Below are 19,927 nucleotides of genomic sequence, written 5' to 3'. Positions count from 1 at the left end.
TCCATGGCAGAAACATCAGAGCAGTGGGGTTGCAGAAGAAAACTGCTCAGGGCAGCTAGAATCAGAAACAGAGGAAGGAACTAGTGATAGAATATGGTCCTCAAGGCCACACTCCTAGTGACCTACTTCTTCTAGCCCTAGCCTACATGCTATAGTTACCACCCAGTAAATGCATGCAAATTATTAATTCATCAATGTATTTATCCAAAGATGAAGTTAGAGCCCTGATTTGATTATTTCATCTCTGATCATTTCTGCATGCGCTTTTCTGGGGAATATTCTATATCTAAACCTAGATACCAGGGTTTGGGTGAGCTTCATTTGTTGGGAGTAATTTGTGTATATGGTCACACATCATCTCTGAGAGAACTGAGTATTACATACACAAATCCACTGGGGAATAACACCTGGAAGCTCTGTGTCTGACCTCTCCTCGACACTGCCTATGCTCTTCCTCCCATTGTTGATTTCATTCTCTCCCTTTTGTTGTAAGACACTATAACTGAGAGTATACTGCTGAGTTCTATGAGCCTTTGAGTGAATTATGGAGCCTGAGGGAGGTCTTAAGAACTTCCCAAAGCCATCTGTCTATGGCTGCTTTCCTGAAGTAGCCACACGATCGAGCAGGTGCAACAGATAGCAAATGGCCCACAGAGCCTAAAATATTTACTATCCGGCCCTTTCCAGGAAAAAAAAGTTTGCCAACTCCTGGGTTTGTTGATCAATAATTGGATTACATAAATTTGACACCATAAATGAGCATCAAATACAAACAAATGAAAAAGACTTTGTCAGTCATCATCATTTAAAATTAATAGTCTTGTATGAAGAAAGTTAATATTTCATCTGAAATGATTAAAGGATGACTTGATGCTCTGACATCAATCTACTAATATTGTCTGCTCTATTGCCTACTAACTCACTACATATTTAAAACAATTCAAGACAAGCTGCTTGTTGGTACCATGACAATATAAAAACACACTGAGTGGGCCTTTGCAGAAATGCTTCCACATGTGAGGACTATACTGCTTTGTTTAAAAAAAAACCTGAGAATTAGGGGTTGACTATTGATAGATATTTTTAACACAGAGTTGCTATTCCTTTGATAGATTACTGTATATCATCACCAGGTACTTTTGTACCTCTATAAAATCTTTTTTACTGTTCCATTTGAAGAAAGTCTATTTTAGGCTGATGAAGCATTAGGGAACAATCAATTTCAGAACACACTTTTGTCCAATAATAAAAAGATAGAATATACACTTTTCTTTTCCAGGAAGAAAGCATGGGGAAAAAGAGGTATAAGCTTTTCTATAATACCTATTATATAAAATTCACCTGTGGCTCTGAAATAATAGGATTGCTTGGTGACTCTTCTTTCCACCCCTTCTCCTACAAAGCATGCTTCGTTTCTGAATTTTTATGCATCATTCCCATGAAATCGATTACAGCAATTAAGAGTAAATGTTATCTTTACATTATTCAATTCCTTGTTTTTGCTGGACACTGAAGTAGCAGATATTCAATTAGCAGCTAACATCTTAATCTTCTTGGTGGCTGACATTACTGAGAAATCATGCTGGCTTTGGGCAGGGTGCCAAACCTTCTTGGTGACAGTCACACTATTTTAATTAATTTTCAGTTTCATTAAAATGACTAGCCCTAATGTTTCTTCACTGATAGGATATTATATTGTTTTGCAACACCAAGGGGGGTAAAGTAAAAGGGCAGAACCTTCTTACTTTAAGCTTCTCATTTTTGTTTGATGTTAAATATTCATACGTGACCTTATCTGGAAGCAACCAACACAATCACAGAGAAAAAGGAATAGTTCTAAAAGAAGGTGTGGTCACCCTGGCCCCATAGTGCAGTCTTTCCTCTGTAGCTGGAATTGTGTCTTACCTTTATGGAGGTGCTGCAGTCAAAGCGAAATGATTTGGTCTGCCCATTTTCCAGATAGACTTTCAAAACATTTGGCATAAAAAGAAGTGAATTGTCCTTAACGGTTTCCTGTTTAACAACAGAAAAGGGATGGGACGGTAGCAGGTCAGTCAAATTAGAATTCTATTATGGACAGTAGCATCACATGCCTATAGTTTATTCTAGTCACAGTATAAGAAAACAATTGTCCTCTCAAAAGCCAGCCAAGGTGTCCCTTTGGTAGTATCTGAGTTTGGCTGTTCCTAACAATCATCTTTTGCAGTTACAAGCAACTCACCTGATTCAAATATAAGGCATTTGCCCATCAGAAAATTAGATAAGTTTCATTTTTTTAAACTCAAAATTTCCCATTGGAAAACACAAAAACAAAAATGATTACTTTGTACTCAAGTTATAGTGTTTGGAACTAAAGGCTAGACTTTTGCAGAGCAGGGAAAATTGAACAGAATGAGGAACAGCCATGATGCTGTGTGATACAACATTATTGATGCCTGGTAATGGTCATGACAGTGAGTCACAAGTGTTCATGATATTCAAGTGTAAAGTTCTTTTGTGAAACTATTTTTAACTTACTTAGGGATGCTTTTCAACCTCAAAATGAAACTATAAGGGATGGGTTAGTGGGATAAAGGAGTAAAACATTCAGTCTATAGTGAATAGATCACGATTTTGAAATAACTCTAAAAGAGATGGTGCCTTGATATATGATCAAAAGTAAGCAATGGAAATGTATTCCTTTGGATGTTTTCTCTAATTGGAGGTCATGAAAGATGAAAGGGATGGAAAGTTAAGTCACATTTATGTGAGTTCCATGAATGAATTAAGCTCTGTACATGTAGTTGGTCACAAAGTTCATAGGGGTTGAGGGGAACTCAGTGATCACGGAACATCCCTTGATTTTCAGATGGCAGGAAATACAGATAAGATGCTCAGACCTTGTGAATATCTTCCAGTCTGAGCAAATTCAACTCCTGAGTATTTTTTAACAGGCACTCTGTCATTCACTGCCTACTTTTCACTCTATTTCCTCCCCTTCCTTTCTACCTTTCCCATTGCCCAATTTACCGAGGAAGTCTAGTTCCAAGGCCAGAAGCAATTGAACCCATGGCCAAGAAGAAGAAGGGTAGACAAGCGATGGTTAGGTATTAAAGGCTGAGAAGCAGATATATGACTGAAGGGCCAGCATCTGTAGACCTTTGTCCAGGTCACAGTGGCCTCCAGAAGTGCCCTCATACATTGTTTCCTTTGTTGGAACCTGTCAGGTCCAGACATGAATTGACACAGCTGTAGCAGCTTCTAGAACCATGATAGACTCTATAGATGCTGAGTCTTATGCTCAGAAGCACTGGCAAAAAAGGGTAATTTTCAAATGACCTTCTGTGATATGCTGATTGCTCTGTGCCTCGATCCTTTTACCATTTAAACTGGGATAGTCCCATGAATCATGAATGAATGGTAATCCTGCATAGAGAGTGATGGGGATCCACGAAGGTGAGAAGAACAGACAAGGCAGCAAAAACTGACCCTAGGACAACACAGTGACATCCCCAGGTCTCTTCCCACAAGTGTCAACATAGTCTGACAGATTGGAAAGCTAGCTCCCTGGCTTCTACAGAAGCCTACTAGGAGACTCATGAGTGCCTTGCCCAGGATGTGCAGGCCCACATCTTCCAACTCAGATCCAGGACCAACCTTGGCTGTGACCAGTAACAAATGTATCACTGATGAGATTTTTCTGTGAATTTATTTATTTTTTATGGGTACCGGTGGTTGAACCCAGGTACATCCTACCTCCAAACTACAACCCAAGCCCTTTTAAAAGTTTTTTTTTCTTTCGAAACAGGGGCTAGCTACTTGATGAGACTGTTCTTGAACCTATGATCCTTTTGTCTTGGCCTCACAAGCACTGGAATTACAGGCATGTGCCACCACACCTGTCTGTGAATTTATTTGCACAACATCAACGACAACAATAAAATCTGTCATTCCCAAGACCCCCAAAACATTAGTGTCCTGGGCAAAAGCTTTGTAAAAACTCAAAACATATCACTGTTCTCTTTAGATAAAGTTGAAAATAAAACATCTTATTGATGTCTGCAGTGTTCGGTTTGAAGATGAATTAAGTGCTTGTGCAGTCATGTTTCCTACTAAGACCTATTTACAGGGGATCTGGCAGTATTTCTTCAGTTCTGATTGCATGTACAAAACCTTTCCATCGTTTTAACTGCTTTGCCATTTTGATGACTTTGAAGATTATAATGTGTTTCTTTTAGATAAGGAAAAGCTCAATGGAAACACAATACTTTCTCAAATTACATAATGGGCCACTGTATAGAAGAATGCCTACTTGGGATAATGGAAAAAGATATGGAAATATCAAAGAAGCATCTCTTACTCAGTATGAATGAGGCAATGTCAGTGCTCCCAGATCAGATGAACTCCTTTGCAAAGCAGTGAGATCTCAACATGGAATGCATTCTAGTAAACACTGGCTATCACATATTCCAGCTACATCAGAGGGGACTGAGAAATGGCATGCTGATCTGTCAAGCCCTTTACAATCCTGAGATTTGACATCTTCTTAAAAACCAACAACTGGCCCCCAATCAATAATTCTAGTAAGACTACTGGCATTGCTTGAGTGCAAAGCCTCTGCCTCAATGACTCTTGAGTTGCACAGCAAGTGAACGTAAACTTACCGACACTTGGCCATTGATGATGACCTCCTCGGAGAAGCGCACTTTGACTGGATTGGACTTTAATCTTGCCTTTTTTGCAGCACTAATAAATGCTGATTTTGGAGACTAGAAGAAAAGAAAACATGTTATCTGGTTACTGTCAACATAATGCAAACTATGTACCAACTTATTTTCAGGTTTGTCCTTCAAGTTATTACATATCTTTTGGCTAAAATGTAGAATATTTGGTACATGACCAATTCAAGGAAGAAATTCAAGGTGGGAGTGGTGGCTCACACCTGTAATCTTAGTACCTAGGAGACTGAGACAGGAGGATTGCAAGTTGGAAACCAGTCTGAGCAACTTAGTGAGATCGTCAGCAACTTAACAAGACTCTTTCTTTCATTTAAAGGTTGGGGATATCGCTCAGAGGTAGAATGGCCCTGGGTTCATGCTCAGCTCCAAAAAAAAAAAAAAAATGAAAGGATGCAAATTATGAATACGATTGAAATCCTATTGTGCTCCTAAACTAGTAACTGAGATTTAATCACCAGGCCAGAAATAGGAAAAGCATATTCCATGTTCTTACCAAGCATATTTCCAAGGATCTTTTAAAATGATAGTGGTCCAAGTCTATAAACTCTGCTTCTAATACAGAGCCTTAAGTACAATGTGGAAGATGAAGTGGTGGTAAAATCTAATGTTGGGTTTATGATGACTTGATCATTAATCGTTTTAGTGATGTAAAGAAAAACCTCTGATAGTTTGAAAATGACAAATAATCTCATTATTTCTCACATTAAGAATATATGGAGCTAGGTGTGTGGTGCATGCCTGTAATCCAAGTACTTAGGAGGCTGAGAGAGGATCTCAGGTTCAAAGAGAGTCTCAGCAATTTATTGAGACTCTCAGAAACCTAGCAAGACCATTCCAAAATAAAAAAAATAGAAATGGCAGAGAGTATAGCTCAGAGGAAGAATGCCCCTGGGTTCAATCCCCGGTACCAAATAAAAAAGGATATATGGGTATATGAGTAATTAAGTACCCTCCCCACATATACCCAAACATCGGCACATACTCTTAAATACTCATGTTTTATGTATCTAAAATATGAGTATGCACCTCTTATTGGTAAACTGTGCTCTGTGATCTTACTGGAAAGTGTAGGGAGAAAAATTTAATCTTGATTTGCAATTGGAATTTGAATTCATAATTTGTCTTGTCTTATGTGACACAGTTCTTCCTCAGAAACTGGAAATGTGATAGAAGAACTTGCTTGGGAAGGTGCCGAGATTCACAGGTACTTTTGCTGTATGATCTTGGAAAGACCATTTCATTTGAGAACCATCCTTTTATAACCTTTATGAAGCCCAAGAGAAAAGGAATTCACGTCTAGTAGATGTCTACTATATCCCCAGCACTTTTTTATTGCGGGTTTGGGGATGGAACTCAGGGGAATTTGACCTCCATGATACACCCCCAGCCCTATTTTTTATTCTTTATTTTGAAACCAGGTCTCACTGAGTTGCAGAGGGCCTCACTAGGAAGCTGAGGCTGTCTGCGAACCGATCCTCTGGTCTCAGCCTCCCGAATGCTGGGATTACAAGCATGTGCCACCACACCCGGCCCCAGCACTATTTATCTGCTTTAAAAATAACTTATTTTTATGGAACCTAATATAGAGGTAAATATTTAGTTATGATTTACCATTCCATAAACAAAAATTGCCAAATATTGGCAATTGTCTAGGGTTCAGACTAATGTTTTTCACATAATGTAGTTTTAAGACATTGAGGCTATTGCATAATGCATTATAGTAATTGACTCTGGAATAAACACAGAGGATGAACTTTTTGTGCATTATATTAAACTCAAGGCACAAAAACTACCTAGGATGGACCATACTTGAAATTTGAAGTCAAATGGGGAAAAAGATTTCCATTCTTGTCAAATACCATTAGCCTTGTAGTCAATTAAATTAAGAACATACATGATAGAATGGATAAACTGTGATAGGTCTATACAATTGGGTATTGTTCAGCCATAAAAAGGAATGAAATACGGACATGCTATAACATGGATGGACCTGGAATACATAATGCTGAGCAAAATAAGTCACATATTATATGATTTCACTTATGTGACATATCCAAAACAGAAAAATTTGTAGAAACAGAAAATAAATCCGTGGTTCCCAGAAGGCAGAGAGAGGGGAGAATGAGGCATTTCCTTTTGGGATCGAGAAAAAAAGTTCTGGAACAAGATATTGGAAAAGGTTATACAACATTAAGAATGTATTTAATGCCACTAAAGTGTACAATTTAAAGTGGCAAATATTGTGTTATGTGTATTTTTACCATAACAATTCTCTGTGAAGGTAAAAATGTACATGCTTGTATTTCTGGGTGCAGTTTTTGCTCTAATATTTAGATACCCTTTTATAACCTCTGCTGTGAGCATTGTCTTAGAAAACTGGATGGATATATGGTTTTTACTGAACAGCTTCATTTTATCTATGAATGCCATATGTCTTCAGAGAATGGCAGCTCTCTTTTTTAACTGTGTGTGTGTGTGTGTGTGTGTGTGTGTATGTGTGTATGTGTGTGTGCATGTGCGCATTGTGGACTGAACCTAGCGTGTCCTGCATGCAATGCAAGTGCTTTACTACTGAGCTACTTCCTCCTAAAAACAGATCAAAACAGCCAGATGCAGTGAAACATGCTCTAATCTGAGCTACTTTGGAGGCTGAGGCAGGAGGATCTCGCGTTCTAGTCTCAAAAACCTTAAAAAAGTGCTGGGAATGGAGATCAGTGGTAGAATGCTTGCCTAGCCTGTTTGAAGCCCTGTGTTTAATCTCTAGTACTTGTATCTAGCTAGCTAGATAGTAAAAGGACTGGAGTTATAACTCAGAGGTAGAGCATTTACTGAGCATGTGAAAGGTGCCACGTTTAATTCCTAGCACTTAAACAAAACAAAACATTTAAACCCCAAACCAAAACAACCCAATGGCTCCTGCTCAAATAAATCCTTCTTTAAGCATGCTCCATATGAATTTTCGAAGTTCTACTGCAGAGCTGAAGTGATGTGACAGTGGTGTTCTCATCAGTATCTGTGTAATTAGAGGCCAAGTTTAGTGATGATTAACGAGCAAATCATACAGTGGTGAGTTCATTTACTTTTGATATGCCATTTTTTAGCTGAAGGGAAAACATTATTCTCCCTTAATGATTTTAAGCAGGCAGTATTTACATTGGCACAATGAGTTTAACACAAGTGAAGCAGCTGTAATAAAGCTACCCAGAACAGACACTACTAATTAGATGAGATGTTCCAACGTGGTAACACCCTACTTTTTCTAAATTGTTTAGGAATGAAATGTTTCACATGTATTCAAGGTGCCAGATAGTGAATTTGCTCCTTAAGGAGCCCTGTTATTTTATTTGAATATTTTACCATATTTTTCTAGGATGTTCTGCATAATTCCTTGACTCAATTAAAAATGTATATTTAACAGAACTTAGTTGTGGGATGAATATCATTTAATAAAATCTTAGAGTGCAGTGATGTTCCTGGGGGGTCATAGAAGTACATAGAGTTACTTGTCCATAAAGTAAATGATCTCATAAATCAGACATTGCCAAGCTGGGGATGTTTCTCTCTTCCTTCTATAGCTATAGCATGTCCACTTATTATCATGATCGACTGACAAACAAGGTAATATTGGAAGATCAATAAAGAAACTAGATAGCCAAAGTTGATAAGTCAGTATTATTTTACAAATAATTTGAAATTGACTGACACTGAACAAAGTGTAAGAATCCATAAGAAATGTGTTTTTCTTACTCTGGATTGGCAACTGTTTGATATAATCAAAATATATTTTTAAAATGACTTCTAAATTAATGATGTGTGCATGTATGCCTCTACCATCTTGTACCCCATTATAATGTATAACTATAATGCACAAATAAGAACTAAAAAAGGAAAAATGACCTTTTGAACCTGGGAGTCATGGTGCATGCCTGATATCCCAGCACTTGGGAGACTGAGATAGGAGGATCAAAGATCTGAGGCCAGCCTCAGCAACTTAGACCCTCAGAAAGTTAGGCAGGTCCTTTCTCAAAATAAAAAAAAAAAATAAAAGTGATAGGAGTATAGTTTAGAGGTAGAATGCTCCTTGGTTCAATCCTGAATAACACAAAAATTTTTATAATAAAAATAAAAGTCTTAAAATCCGAAGGCTAATTAATGAGAATCAGCAAAGTTATGGCTTACTCCAGTGGTAGGAGTAATAACTTTGGCTAGTCTTCATCAAATGTTTATTCCATGCCATATATATATATATATATATATATATATATATATATATATATATATTTCATAAAATGGAGCTATATATGCTACAAATTCAAGACCTTACACTTCAATTTCAGAAATTAATCTGGTTTATGTGTGTAATTTTTTCAAACTGTCCTCAGAGCATCTAAACGTATCAGGATAATATCACACTCTACTGTGGCCACATTAGCAACAGAAAATTTGGAAAGAGGTGTAAAGGTTGATTAGGGCCTGCTAATCTTAAAATTAATTAACATCAAGAGAATCAGATTATTCTACACTGTAATTACTCCTCATTTCCACCACAGGATTTGACATGCCTGTGATCAAAACCTACGGGTTGCTAAGAATTAATGCACCAGGTTTGTGAGAAGTATACTTTGTGTATTTTTTGAGCAGCAAAGAGAAATCTGAGTTAAAACTACAGTTTTGACTGGTTTACACTACTGCAGCCACAGTTATTACTCAGTGACTTGATTTGGACTTCCCACAAAGACCCTAAGAAGAGGGTTCACAAGCAGGTGGCCAGTTTGAGGTGTGCTTCCAGGACCTACTGGTAGGCCAGTAAGGGAAGAGGGAAGACAGACATGGAGAGGGGAGAAAGAAAAAGCAGTCATTGTTTTTATTTCTTTTGTATTGGGGATTGAAACCAAGGGTGTTCTACCTCTGAGTTACATCCCTAGTCCTTTCTTAAAAATTTTTTTCAGCCACCCTTGCCCCATTCCCTGCTGCTTCCAATAAACCTTTTACTCCCCTTAAAAAAAAATTTTTTTTACAGTACTGGGGATGGGACCCAGGGGCATTCTACATCTGAGTTATACCTCCAGCCCTATTTTTTATTCTTTTATTTTGAAACAGGTTCTCACTGAGTTGCAAAGGGCCTCACTAAGTATCTGAGGCTGGCTGCAAACTGCGACCCTCCCGTCTCAGCCTCCCGAATGCTGGGATTACAGGTGTGTGCGCCTACGCCCAGCTTGAAAAAAATCTTTTTTAAACAGAGTCTTGTTAAGTTGCTGAGACTGGCCTGAAACATGTAATCGTCCTGTTTTAGCCTCCCAAGAACTGAGATTACATGAGTATGCCACCGTGCCTGGCTGCTCAGATTGAAGACAAGACACTACTATAGACTACTGTGCATACTCACACTGGGAAATGAGACAGATTGCATGCCTCAGAGTTATGTTGTCCAGTGAAAGAGATAGCTGGAGAATTTATCCACCAGCTCTTGCCAATTACTGATGAGGTGGCTGCTTGTATTGTAAATTTCAAAATTTTGTTTTTTCCTTCTGCCTCAACATTCCCACAAATAGGCTTTGAGAACCCTGCTTGGGAACTAAATGCATCAGTGTGGCCAAGTTGGCATCTGCCACAAGTTCCTCTTCCTGCCTTCTCCAGACCGTGACCTTGGGATATTTAAAAACACGAATGAAATCCCCATGTAATTTTTCTTGTATGTTCCATCCTGACTCCCTGATGAAGGCACTTGCTCAATTCTCTCTCTGTTCCCCACCCGCAGACAATTGAGTACACTTTCTTAGTGCCCTCCCCATGTGACCCTCCTCTTGGTATTCAGTGATGGGGTCCCTCTAGGACCTGTGAGTATAATGAAGATCTTTATTCCCATGCTTCTCAGAACTATGTGCTCTCTTGTGGCTGCACTTGACTGAACATCATTTAAAAGAAACTTAGCCCTCTGGAGATGATGATTCCTCAGCATGTCTAGCCTGGTTCATGAATATATATCTATGGCCAGAAAGAACTTACAGGCAAGGAATCTTAGATACTCCTCACAAAAGTTGGGCCGACATGTTCAATGTGACTTGCCAGTGGGTATGGTTTGGGCTCTGATCACATCAGCTGCATGAGAGTTTCCACCAGGAGGCATGTAGCCTTCCTTGGGGGTGCAGAACACAGGGGAAGTTGGTTTAAAAGTGGAAGGCTGGCAAGTAGGTCCCTCATTTTTTTTTTTTTTGGTCTAGAAGAAACCTAAGGGAAAGTGAATCATGGTAGCCTAGGGACACCAGAACTAGGAGAACAACAGTCCAGATACCACCAAGTTTTGGTTGTGTGAGGAAAGGTGGTAGAAACTTTAAAAGATATGTTTCAGGTCAGATTGGCTGGAAAGTTTGAAAGTTCTAGGTTGGGAAACTGGAGAAAGCAGAATCAAGGGGAAGAAGTAACTGGACAAGTAAAGATCCATCATAAAAAAGAAGAGTACAGGGAAAGAAGATGGTCTGCCAGAATAAAGCAAATCAAATCCATGAGTAATCCAGCGTTCCTTTTCTAAAATTTCATCTTGGGGGAGGGGTGTAGCTCAGTAGTAGAGCTCTCGTCTAGCATTCACAAGGCCCCGAGTTCCATCCTCAGTACTCATCAGAAACACCCAACCTGGAGAAATATTACCAAATACAGACAGATTTATATACAATGATGTTCATTGCAAGGTTATTTTTATTTTCTTCTTATATGGAGAACCCAGAGGCATTCTTGAACCCAGAGGCATTCTACCTCTGAGCTACACATCCAGTCCTATTTTACTTTATTTTTTAAATTCTGAAAGAGGGTCTTGCTAAGTTCCTGAGGCTAGTCTTGAACCTGTGATTCTTCTGTCTCAGTCTCTCAAATACTGGAATTATAGGTGTATGCCATTGTGCCCATCTGAGAACTATTTATAGTAGCAAAACCTTAAAGACAGTGTGAAAAACTGAATGATGGGGGCTTAGATAAGGCAATTTCAGTTCAAGGTAATGTTTTGCAGCCATTTAAAAGATGCTTATAAGAAATTTCTAATGGCATGCAAATATGTTTATGATATATTAAGTAAAAGAAGCAAAATAAAATTGAATGCATAATATGATCTTGATTGCTAACAAGGTTTTGGGAAAAAAAAGACTGAAAGGAGATAGGTCAAAATGTTTACATTGGTTGCCCCTGAGAAAAAGGTTTGCTAATGCATAGGTTTCAAACTACTTCTGAATTTTTCTGTAATTCTACATCTTTTCCCAGGAAAAAAGAGTAAAAATGGCAGGGTGAGGGAGTCCTTTATAATACTTTAAAAAATGAGGCAGCAACCTGTTTAAAATTACTTCTTATCAAAGAATTGCATGGATCTTAAAAGTCTTCTCCCAATTCCACTTGACCTAGACCTTCCTGGGGATGGATTTCTGTGGCTGGGTCATGGAGAAGTGCCCTGGGTTAATGTAAAGTGTGGCAGGAAGGTGTAGATATTTGCTCGCTTATCTTTACTGGACCTTATCATGCAGAGGGAATGTAAACAACATAAAAAGTGCTAGTGAGCGAGTTACAAAAGCAATTAAATGTGAATTTCTCTTGTCTGTAATAAAAGTAGAATTTATGCATTTTTCTTTGTGGTCTGCCTGGGCATCTGTTTCTGTATGTCATTCCTGGTTGCAAAAAGGACAATTAACAAATAAATGAAACCCAAAGTATTTTTTAAAGGAGTGATTTGCTGCTAGTAAAATCCAAACATAAAAATATAAGTGAAAATATTGCAGTCTTTTCTCCCATCTGCTCTCCTCTCCATGTCTAATGTATCTAATTTAGTAACTTGAGAGTATAAAATCCCACTATGCAGAGGATGGAAAAGCCACTTTGGACTGGAATAATAAGGGGAGACTTCAGGTGAGACAGTGGTTCTCAACTGAAAAGTATTTTGTGTCCAGGAGGCATTTGGCAATGTCTGGAGACACTGGTTGTCACAAAGAAAGGATGCTACTGGCATCTGGTGAGCAGAGGTCAGGGAAGCTATTATATATCCCCAAATGCACATACAGGACAGCTCCACAACAGAGACTTCTCCATAGAACACATTGCCAGAACAATCTATAGTAAAATGATTCTGATTTTTCATTTCTAATAGATTATAAAGTGGGAACAGAAAATTTAAGAAAACGATGCATACTTTAAGTTCCACCAGGAATTGTTCAATCACTTGCTTATTATAGTCATTTGCATTGGCCTTACAAAACAGATTTGTCCACAGCAAACAAATTAAGAAGTGTGGATAGATTGGAAGTAAGCGAGAATTACATTTTGGTTAACTGAAACAATCTAAAGACAGCCCAGCTGTACTTTATATTGAAGCATATGGTAGGAATTACAGAATCATGAGATGGCAGAGCCCTGGGACATCATGTGATCTCACGCAATCCTCATGCATACCAGAAAATGGAAGCTCTGAGCAGCGGTGGGGGTTCACCATTATATTGCTGGACATTAGATTTCAACTCTTGGTTCTCTTAATATCCTGGGGCCTCAAATCCAAATGTGTGTGTAAATTCAAAGAGTTTGGATGAAAAGTAAATACTAACTCAAGCTTGGGGCCTCAAATCCAAATGTGTGTGTAAATTCAAAGAGTTTGGATGAAAAGTAAATACTAACCCAAGCTTTCGATATATGTAGTTCTGTCCTGGATGGCAAAATTTGTTGTCTTGGTTAGTTCTGTTTGTGGTCTTATCAGAATTCTGAATTCATATTTTTTTCTGCCTAAAATGTCTAGCACACAGCACTTAATAGGATTCTGTGCTGGGGGAGATGGAAGAGTTTGTTTAAAAGACAGAGACTGGCAAACCCCATGCCCTTTTAATTGATGTAGCAGTGCTCCAATTCTATAGGCAAGAAAATAGAAGTTTAAGCAGGTTAGAATCTCTGTCTCTCCACATGAAAACCAGAGAAGGCATGGATGATAATCATTTGGGGACAAATCTAAAGGAATTTGCCTTGGTCTTTGTTAGTTCAAATGAGAACATATGAAATTTACATGTAACAAAACTCTATAGAAATAGAAAGTAAATTAGTGGCTGCCTGGGCCTGAGGGTGGGAACTAGGATTAATGTTAAGTAGGAACAAGTGATCTTCCTAAGACAATAAAAAACATTCTATCTCTGAACTACACTCCCAGCCATTTAGATTTTTTTTTTTAATTTGGAAAGAGGGTCTGACTAAATTGTGGAGGGCTGGCCTCAAACCTCTGATTCTCCTGTCAACTTCCTAAGTACTAGGATTACAGCCATACTCAACCATACCTGGCTTAAAAGAAAATGAAAACTCACACAAATGAAGATTTAAACCCATATTGTGAATGCATGTTTTTGTTTTTTCCTCTGTTGCTATTTACTGTCGTGGCTTTACTAAGTGGGTGGAGAAGAATAGAATCCCGAGATTATATGGTGACACTTTTACTCACAGAATACTTACAGGGTAAGGCTGAATGACAGTGAGGAGTATCGATTCTTTGCAGCTTCTGTAAGACAGAAAAACAAACATATTTACAAAATGCACAGAGCTCGGACTCAAACAGTGACAGTTTTCTTTCTAGACGAAATGTGTGATGTGTTGGCAAATGTTCCTTGGGCTCCCAGGGCAGAGTAAATCAAACAGCTCAGAAGAGTCCTTTCAGACCACGGAGAAAACCAAAATCAAGTGTTTCCCGAGTGAAACAAATTGTCCAATTGAAAGCTTCCTAAGCGATTTACATTATGCAATATTATAGTGGCGGCCGAATAGTAGGGCCCAAGAATAAAACTTGGCCAGGGAAGAACAATTTTTAATTTCGATACTTTTTGTTGCTTTCAAAATTGATTCTCCCTTTCTGGTTTTCCTTTAGCCTACTTTTCTCTGCTGTTTAAAATAATTCTCTTTATTTTTCTGCAAGGGAAAAGGTTTTGGAAATTCTATCAATTTGTGGAACGTCATTATCTTTCCAGGGTCAGTATTATGAAAGATGTCATTGGAGGTTGCTTATAAAACAGCATTCCAGAAAAGATCCCTTCCCATACTGTGCAGATTTGTAAGTTCAGTGCCAAGGACCCTGAGCTGAAAAACATTTCAAACAGGCCCCGATGGGGCAATATTGTTCCCAATAGGGAATCCTTCATAGCTAAAGTGGAACAGTGTAATATAATGGTTTATTTAATTTCCTCCACATAACCTGGACCTTCCAAATGACTCAAACCCTGGAGGAAACAATCATATTATGGTTTATAATATTTTTCTTCCTTCCTCTCTGGGTTTCTTTTGTATCATAAGTAAGAGAAAGGTCAGTTGCCATTTTGCTGAAGAGGAACTGATTTTTTTTTACTTTGGGTTGCAACTAATTACCTGCTTTTGTGATTATGGCTCAAGTGATTAAGACAAAGGAAATCTAGTGGAATTTTGCTGCCTCAAATAAGCCACTGTGAATTGCACTTCTCCACTAACTGATTTGTGGCTAAGCTAGCCAGCTCACCCTGGCTGGATGGACCATAACCTAGTGATTTCTCACATATGAATGTGGAGCCCAACACAGGAAGTGGAGTGCAGGAGGAGAGGGATTAACAGAGGAGGGAAAGGCGGACTAGAACTACAACTGTGGGAGGACCAAGGCCAATCAGAATGATCAAGATGCTGGAGCAGGTAGATAATACCTGGTGGCCTGAATGCCCCACAAGTTCTTGCTTCTCAAACCTGGCACAGACCCCACTAACTGCAGCAGATAGGGCAACTATAACCAGATGAGATTTTGATGGATAAAGAAAGGATGATTCTCTTAACTTCTTACAGATGAGAGGAAACAGAAGCAAAAACACTTTCCCAGAATGATAATAGATATCTGCTGAGAAATTTTTTATCAATTATTTTATTTTTCATAGAACAGTGAACAACCTGTCTTGATGGTGGATGTGTGGAAATGCGTAACAGATTGGTGGGGTGGTGGTCTGGCACTACTACGTCAACTATAAACTCAAAAACACACAATAACCATTCAAACCATTTTATTTCCGGTTCTTAAAATGACTCAAATTTCCTTAAACATGTTGTTTTGTGCCCAGGTCTTTATTTGGGTTTATATTTCAGTAAGTTTTGGGTTTTCTCAATTTTATCTAGAAGAATAATGTTTTTTGGTACTGGAGATTGAACTCAGGGATATTCTACCTCTGAGCCACATCTCCAGCCCTATTTAATTATTTTTTTTGAAATAGGTTCTCAATCCGGGCGTGGTGGCGCACGCTTGTAATTCCTGCGCTTGGGAGGCAGAGGCAGGAGGATCGAGGCCAGCCGCGCTGGTTTAAGAGACCCTGTTTCAAAAATACAGAAAATAGGTCTGGGAGTGTAGCCCAGAGGTAGAAGGGCTTCCAGGAACCCCAGTACCACCAAAAAAAAAAAAAAAAAAAAAAAAAAAACAAAGAAAAGAAAGAAAAGAAAAAAAAAAAGAAATAGGTTCTCACTAGGTTACTGAGGGTCTTGCTAAGTTGTGGAGTATGTCCTTCATCCTATATCTGCCTCTCAAGTACTGCGATTACAGGCATACACTACCACACCCAGCTAAATAGAAATTATTAAAGACAAAACATAAAGTATGATAGCGTGGCACATATCTGTGATCCTAGTTCTCGGGGGACTGAGATACGAGAATCCCAGGTATGAGACCAGCCTTAGCAGCATAGTGCAACTCTCAACAAATTATCAAGACTTGGCCGGAGGTATAGCTGAAAGGTAGAACATCCCTGGATTCAACCCCTAGTACCCTCCTATACATTCAGAATATAAATCTCAATTCTCCATTTCATTTTCCTCATAGATTAGAATATCACAAAACTCATTATGGAGCAGTGTTTGAGTGCCATGTGTCTGAAGCTCTAGATTTGCCAATTACCCTGATTTGATCATTACACATTATATACATGTTTTGAAAAGTCACATCGTATCAAATAAATGTATGCAATTACTATATGTCAATTAGAAATGTATTTTTTAAATGGGATGTATCTTTTTTCTACTGTTTTAAAAAATAACTTATACTCATCCACAAAGAAACAAAAAAAACTCCCACTATGACCCAACCAGTCCTCTCTGGCTTCATTACATGAAGAAACTCTGCCACTGGCCTTCTGGCCTTTAAGGAAATATAGATGAAGCTGTTTCCTGTAGCGGAATGTATGGGGTGAGGTAATGGGGGCAAGCTTGGTGGTCATCTCTAGGATAGAAGGTATGAGACAAATAATGCAGAAAGCAACAGAAACAGAAACAGAAACAAAGCACAGCTTCTTTGTTTTGGTCCTTATCTACAGGAATAAGAAATATTCAGCAGATTAAAAAACGTTGTGACATAGCCCCATAGACAAAGAATTTGTTCATGGATCTGTCTGCCCTGCCTGGCCTGTTCTCCCTGAATTAGCTCCCAGAGCCTTCAGTAGCAGACAATAGTTCCTGGGAACTTATCCTCTGGGATCAGCCAATTGGACCTGAGTGTTGGAATGAGCCAATCAGATTTTCTCTCTGCAGAATCAGAATGAGGAGACACAGAGATTGAGTTGGGAGCTGAGCCATGTTCATGGCAGAATATCAAAGGAAAGCATTCAGGTGCCAGTAGTCCTCTGAACTGTCCTGATTCCCACCATTCTTGAAGGGCTGGTTGTTCACTGTTTTATTAGAAATCAAATAACTGATGTAAAATTTCTCAGCATGATATTTATCATCCTTCTGGAAAAGTGCCTTTGCTTCTCTTTTCTCTCATCTGTAAGTACTTAATCATTACCTGGCAGACAAGAAGAATTAATTCCATAGTGCTTCAGATCCCTTAGGATTCCTAACCCAATGCTAGGAGGAAAGAAAGATCAAGGCCATTGGTGTTCACATGTTATAGGATGCCAGGTTGGATTTAGACAGATTCAGCGGAAGTCCCATGCCAATCGACGCCAATCATCTTCACATGCTAAAGAGTGGTGCTGGACCATGTTCAAAGGAGGTGTTGAAAATGAGAGTTTGGGATCCTTAACCCCTTACAAACCTTGAGATTTGACTCAAGACATAATTTACAATGGAGAAAATGAAGTGGGATAGGCTGGCAGAAGTAGCACATGGCTGAAGAACAGAGGTGACATGTGTGGAATGACCCCTTCCAAAGAGGCAGGCACAAAGTGGAAATGAGAGCTTATCCCATAACAATTGATCATTCTCATTATGAGTTATTATGATCTCAGTGTTGAGGAGACTGGATCATTTTTTTTCTGAACCTCTTTAATACATTTATAGGACCTGCTGAAGGTTAGAACTGGCCCTGGGGTGAAAACACAGTTGCCTTTTGATTTTACACTCTGAGACCTGCTTGCTACATTTATTCCTAGCTTCTCTTTACTTATATGGGCTTGAATAGATCTTATTCCTTTGATTTCAAATGATCCTTGAGTAGAAGGGTGAGAATCTCCAGAAGAAACAATAAAAAGGTAAAAAACAGAAATAAGGTAACTATCAGAGTAAATCACGAGGTGGTGGAGTGGGCAAGAGAATGGATAGGGCCCTAAACCTGTGGGACAGTGCTAATTTTCTCTCAAACAATGTTTAGCAGTACCATATTTTTACATGCAATTCTGGAAAGGTAAGCTGATATTCACAGCTTTAGTGCAGTAGCTATCATCAGCAGATGAATGCCTGGGGGATTCCTGTTACTTATCTTATTTGTCAATAAAAGCATAGGCACTGTATTAGCTTCTTATTGCTGCTATAATAAATTCCTACCAACTTAGTGGCTGAGTTCAATACAGATTTACTATCTTATATTTCTGGAAGTCAGAAGTCTGAATTGGATTTTACTGAGCTAAAATCAATGTGGCAGCAGGGCTTCATTCATTTTGGAACCTTTTTGACTTTTAGTTTCTGCCTGTATTTCTTAAAGGATGGTCTCTTCCACCATTTTCATAGTCAGCAATCTAGCATCTTCAAAACTCTCCCTGACTCTCTTGCCTTACTCTTTTGCTGACTAAAACCCTTGTGGTTACATTGGCTCCCCCTGGAATCTAAAATAATCACCCTGCCATTAACTTCATTATGTCTGTAAAGCCATAGACTCTAGAGATTAAGATAAGGGCAACTTTAGGGATCATTATTCTGTCTACCATAGATACTTTGAGTACTGCATAGCCAATTTCCACAAACTAAGTAGCTTAAAACAAGACTCTTTACCTGATCTCACAGTTTATATGGGTCAGAAATATGAGCATGGCTTGAACTTAGTCATCTTTTTCAAATTTTCTCATGAGGCATCAATCAAAATATTGGCCAGGAGCCAGATGCAGTGGCACATGCTTGTAACCCCAGTACTCAGGAGGCTGAAACAGGAGGATTGCAGGGTTGAGGCCAGCTTCAGTAACTTAAATCCTGTTTCAAAAGAAAAAGAAAAAGATCTGGGGGCAGAACATCCCTGAAATCAATCCTCAGCACTAAAACAGAAAAGAAAAGAGGAACAAGGAAGGAAAGAAGGAAGGAAGAAAGAAGGAAGACAGGAAGGTAGGCAGCCATCCATCCAGTTTGAGGGTTTCTGAGAGCTTGGGAAAGATCCATTTCTAAGCTCACTTCTGTGGTTTTCAGTAGAATTAAATTTCTCTTGAGGTTGTAAGACCTAGAACTTCAGTTCCTTGGGTAGTTTGCTCAGGTCTATCCTCAATTCGTTGGCATGTGATTCTCCCTAACATGGCCACAGTGCAGCATCAAGACCAGAAAAAGAGAGAACTTGTTGGCATGATTGAAGATGCACTCTTATGTAGCATAATCATGGAAGTGATATCACATCACCTTTGCCACATTCTGTTGGTTAGAAGCAGGTTATAGTCCCAGCCAGACTGAAAAACAGTAGGAACACAAGGCTATGGATACAAGGTAGCAGGGATCACTGGGGTTTATCTTACATTCTGTCTGATATATTAATAAAGGGGGACTTGGCAACCATGTAATCCAAATGTATCTTGCAAACAGTTTCCACTTGTGACTGTACCTGATAGGATTTTTTCTTCTCTTAGAGCTTGAAGAAGAAGCTCTGCACACTTTATTAATGTAAACATTGAGAACATTTTCCAAAATATGTCTATGATATTTCATCTGTGTATCTATAATGATGCTCTGTAAATTGCCTGAAATATAAAGTAGATTGATTTTAATTTTATGATTTAAGGAATAAAGTTATATGAATTGAA

The 19,927-nt window shown here is 38.7% G+C and overlaps 1 protein-coding gene across 3 annotated transcripts in view; it reads right to left on the bottom strand.

Moving 5' to 3' along the window:
* FRMPD4 (FERM and PDZ domain containing 4) overlaps positions 1-19,927 on the bottom strand; it is a gene marked incomplete at both ends in the record, with an annotated part of 883,159 nt that overhangs the window by 33,075 nt on the left and 830,157 nt on the right. For 2 of the 3 annotated variants that reach the window (XM_080718734.1, XM_080718733.1), the window contains 3 exons: positions 1,906-2,013; positions 4,644-4,748; positions 14,178-14,223. In XM_080718734.1, the coding sequence (XP_080574860.1) occupies positions 1,906-2,013; positions 4,644-4,748; positions 14,178-14,223 (259 nt within the window). Of the gene's footprint in view, positions 1-1,905; positions 2,014-4,643; positions 4,749-14,171; positions 14,224-19,927 lie in introns of all 3 variants that reach the window. The other variant, XM_080718732.1, reaches the window with a different exon arrangement.

This window comes from Muscardinus avellanarius, assembly GCF_963383645.1.
Source record: "Muscardinus avellanarius genome assembly, chromosome: X".
Taxonomy (NCBI): domain Eukaryota; kingdom Metazoa; phylum Chordata; class Mammalia; order Rodentia; family Gliridae; genus Muscardinus; species Muscardinus avellanarius.
Note: the sequence above shows the minus strand (reverse complement) of the source record. Positions and strands in the feature narration are given on the sequence as shown.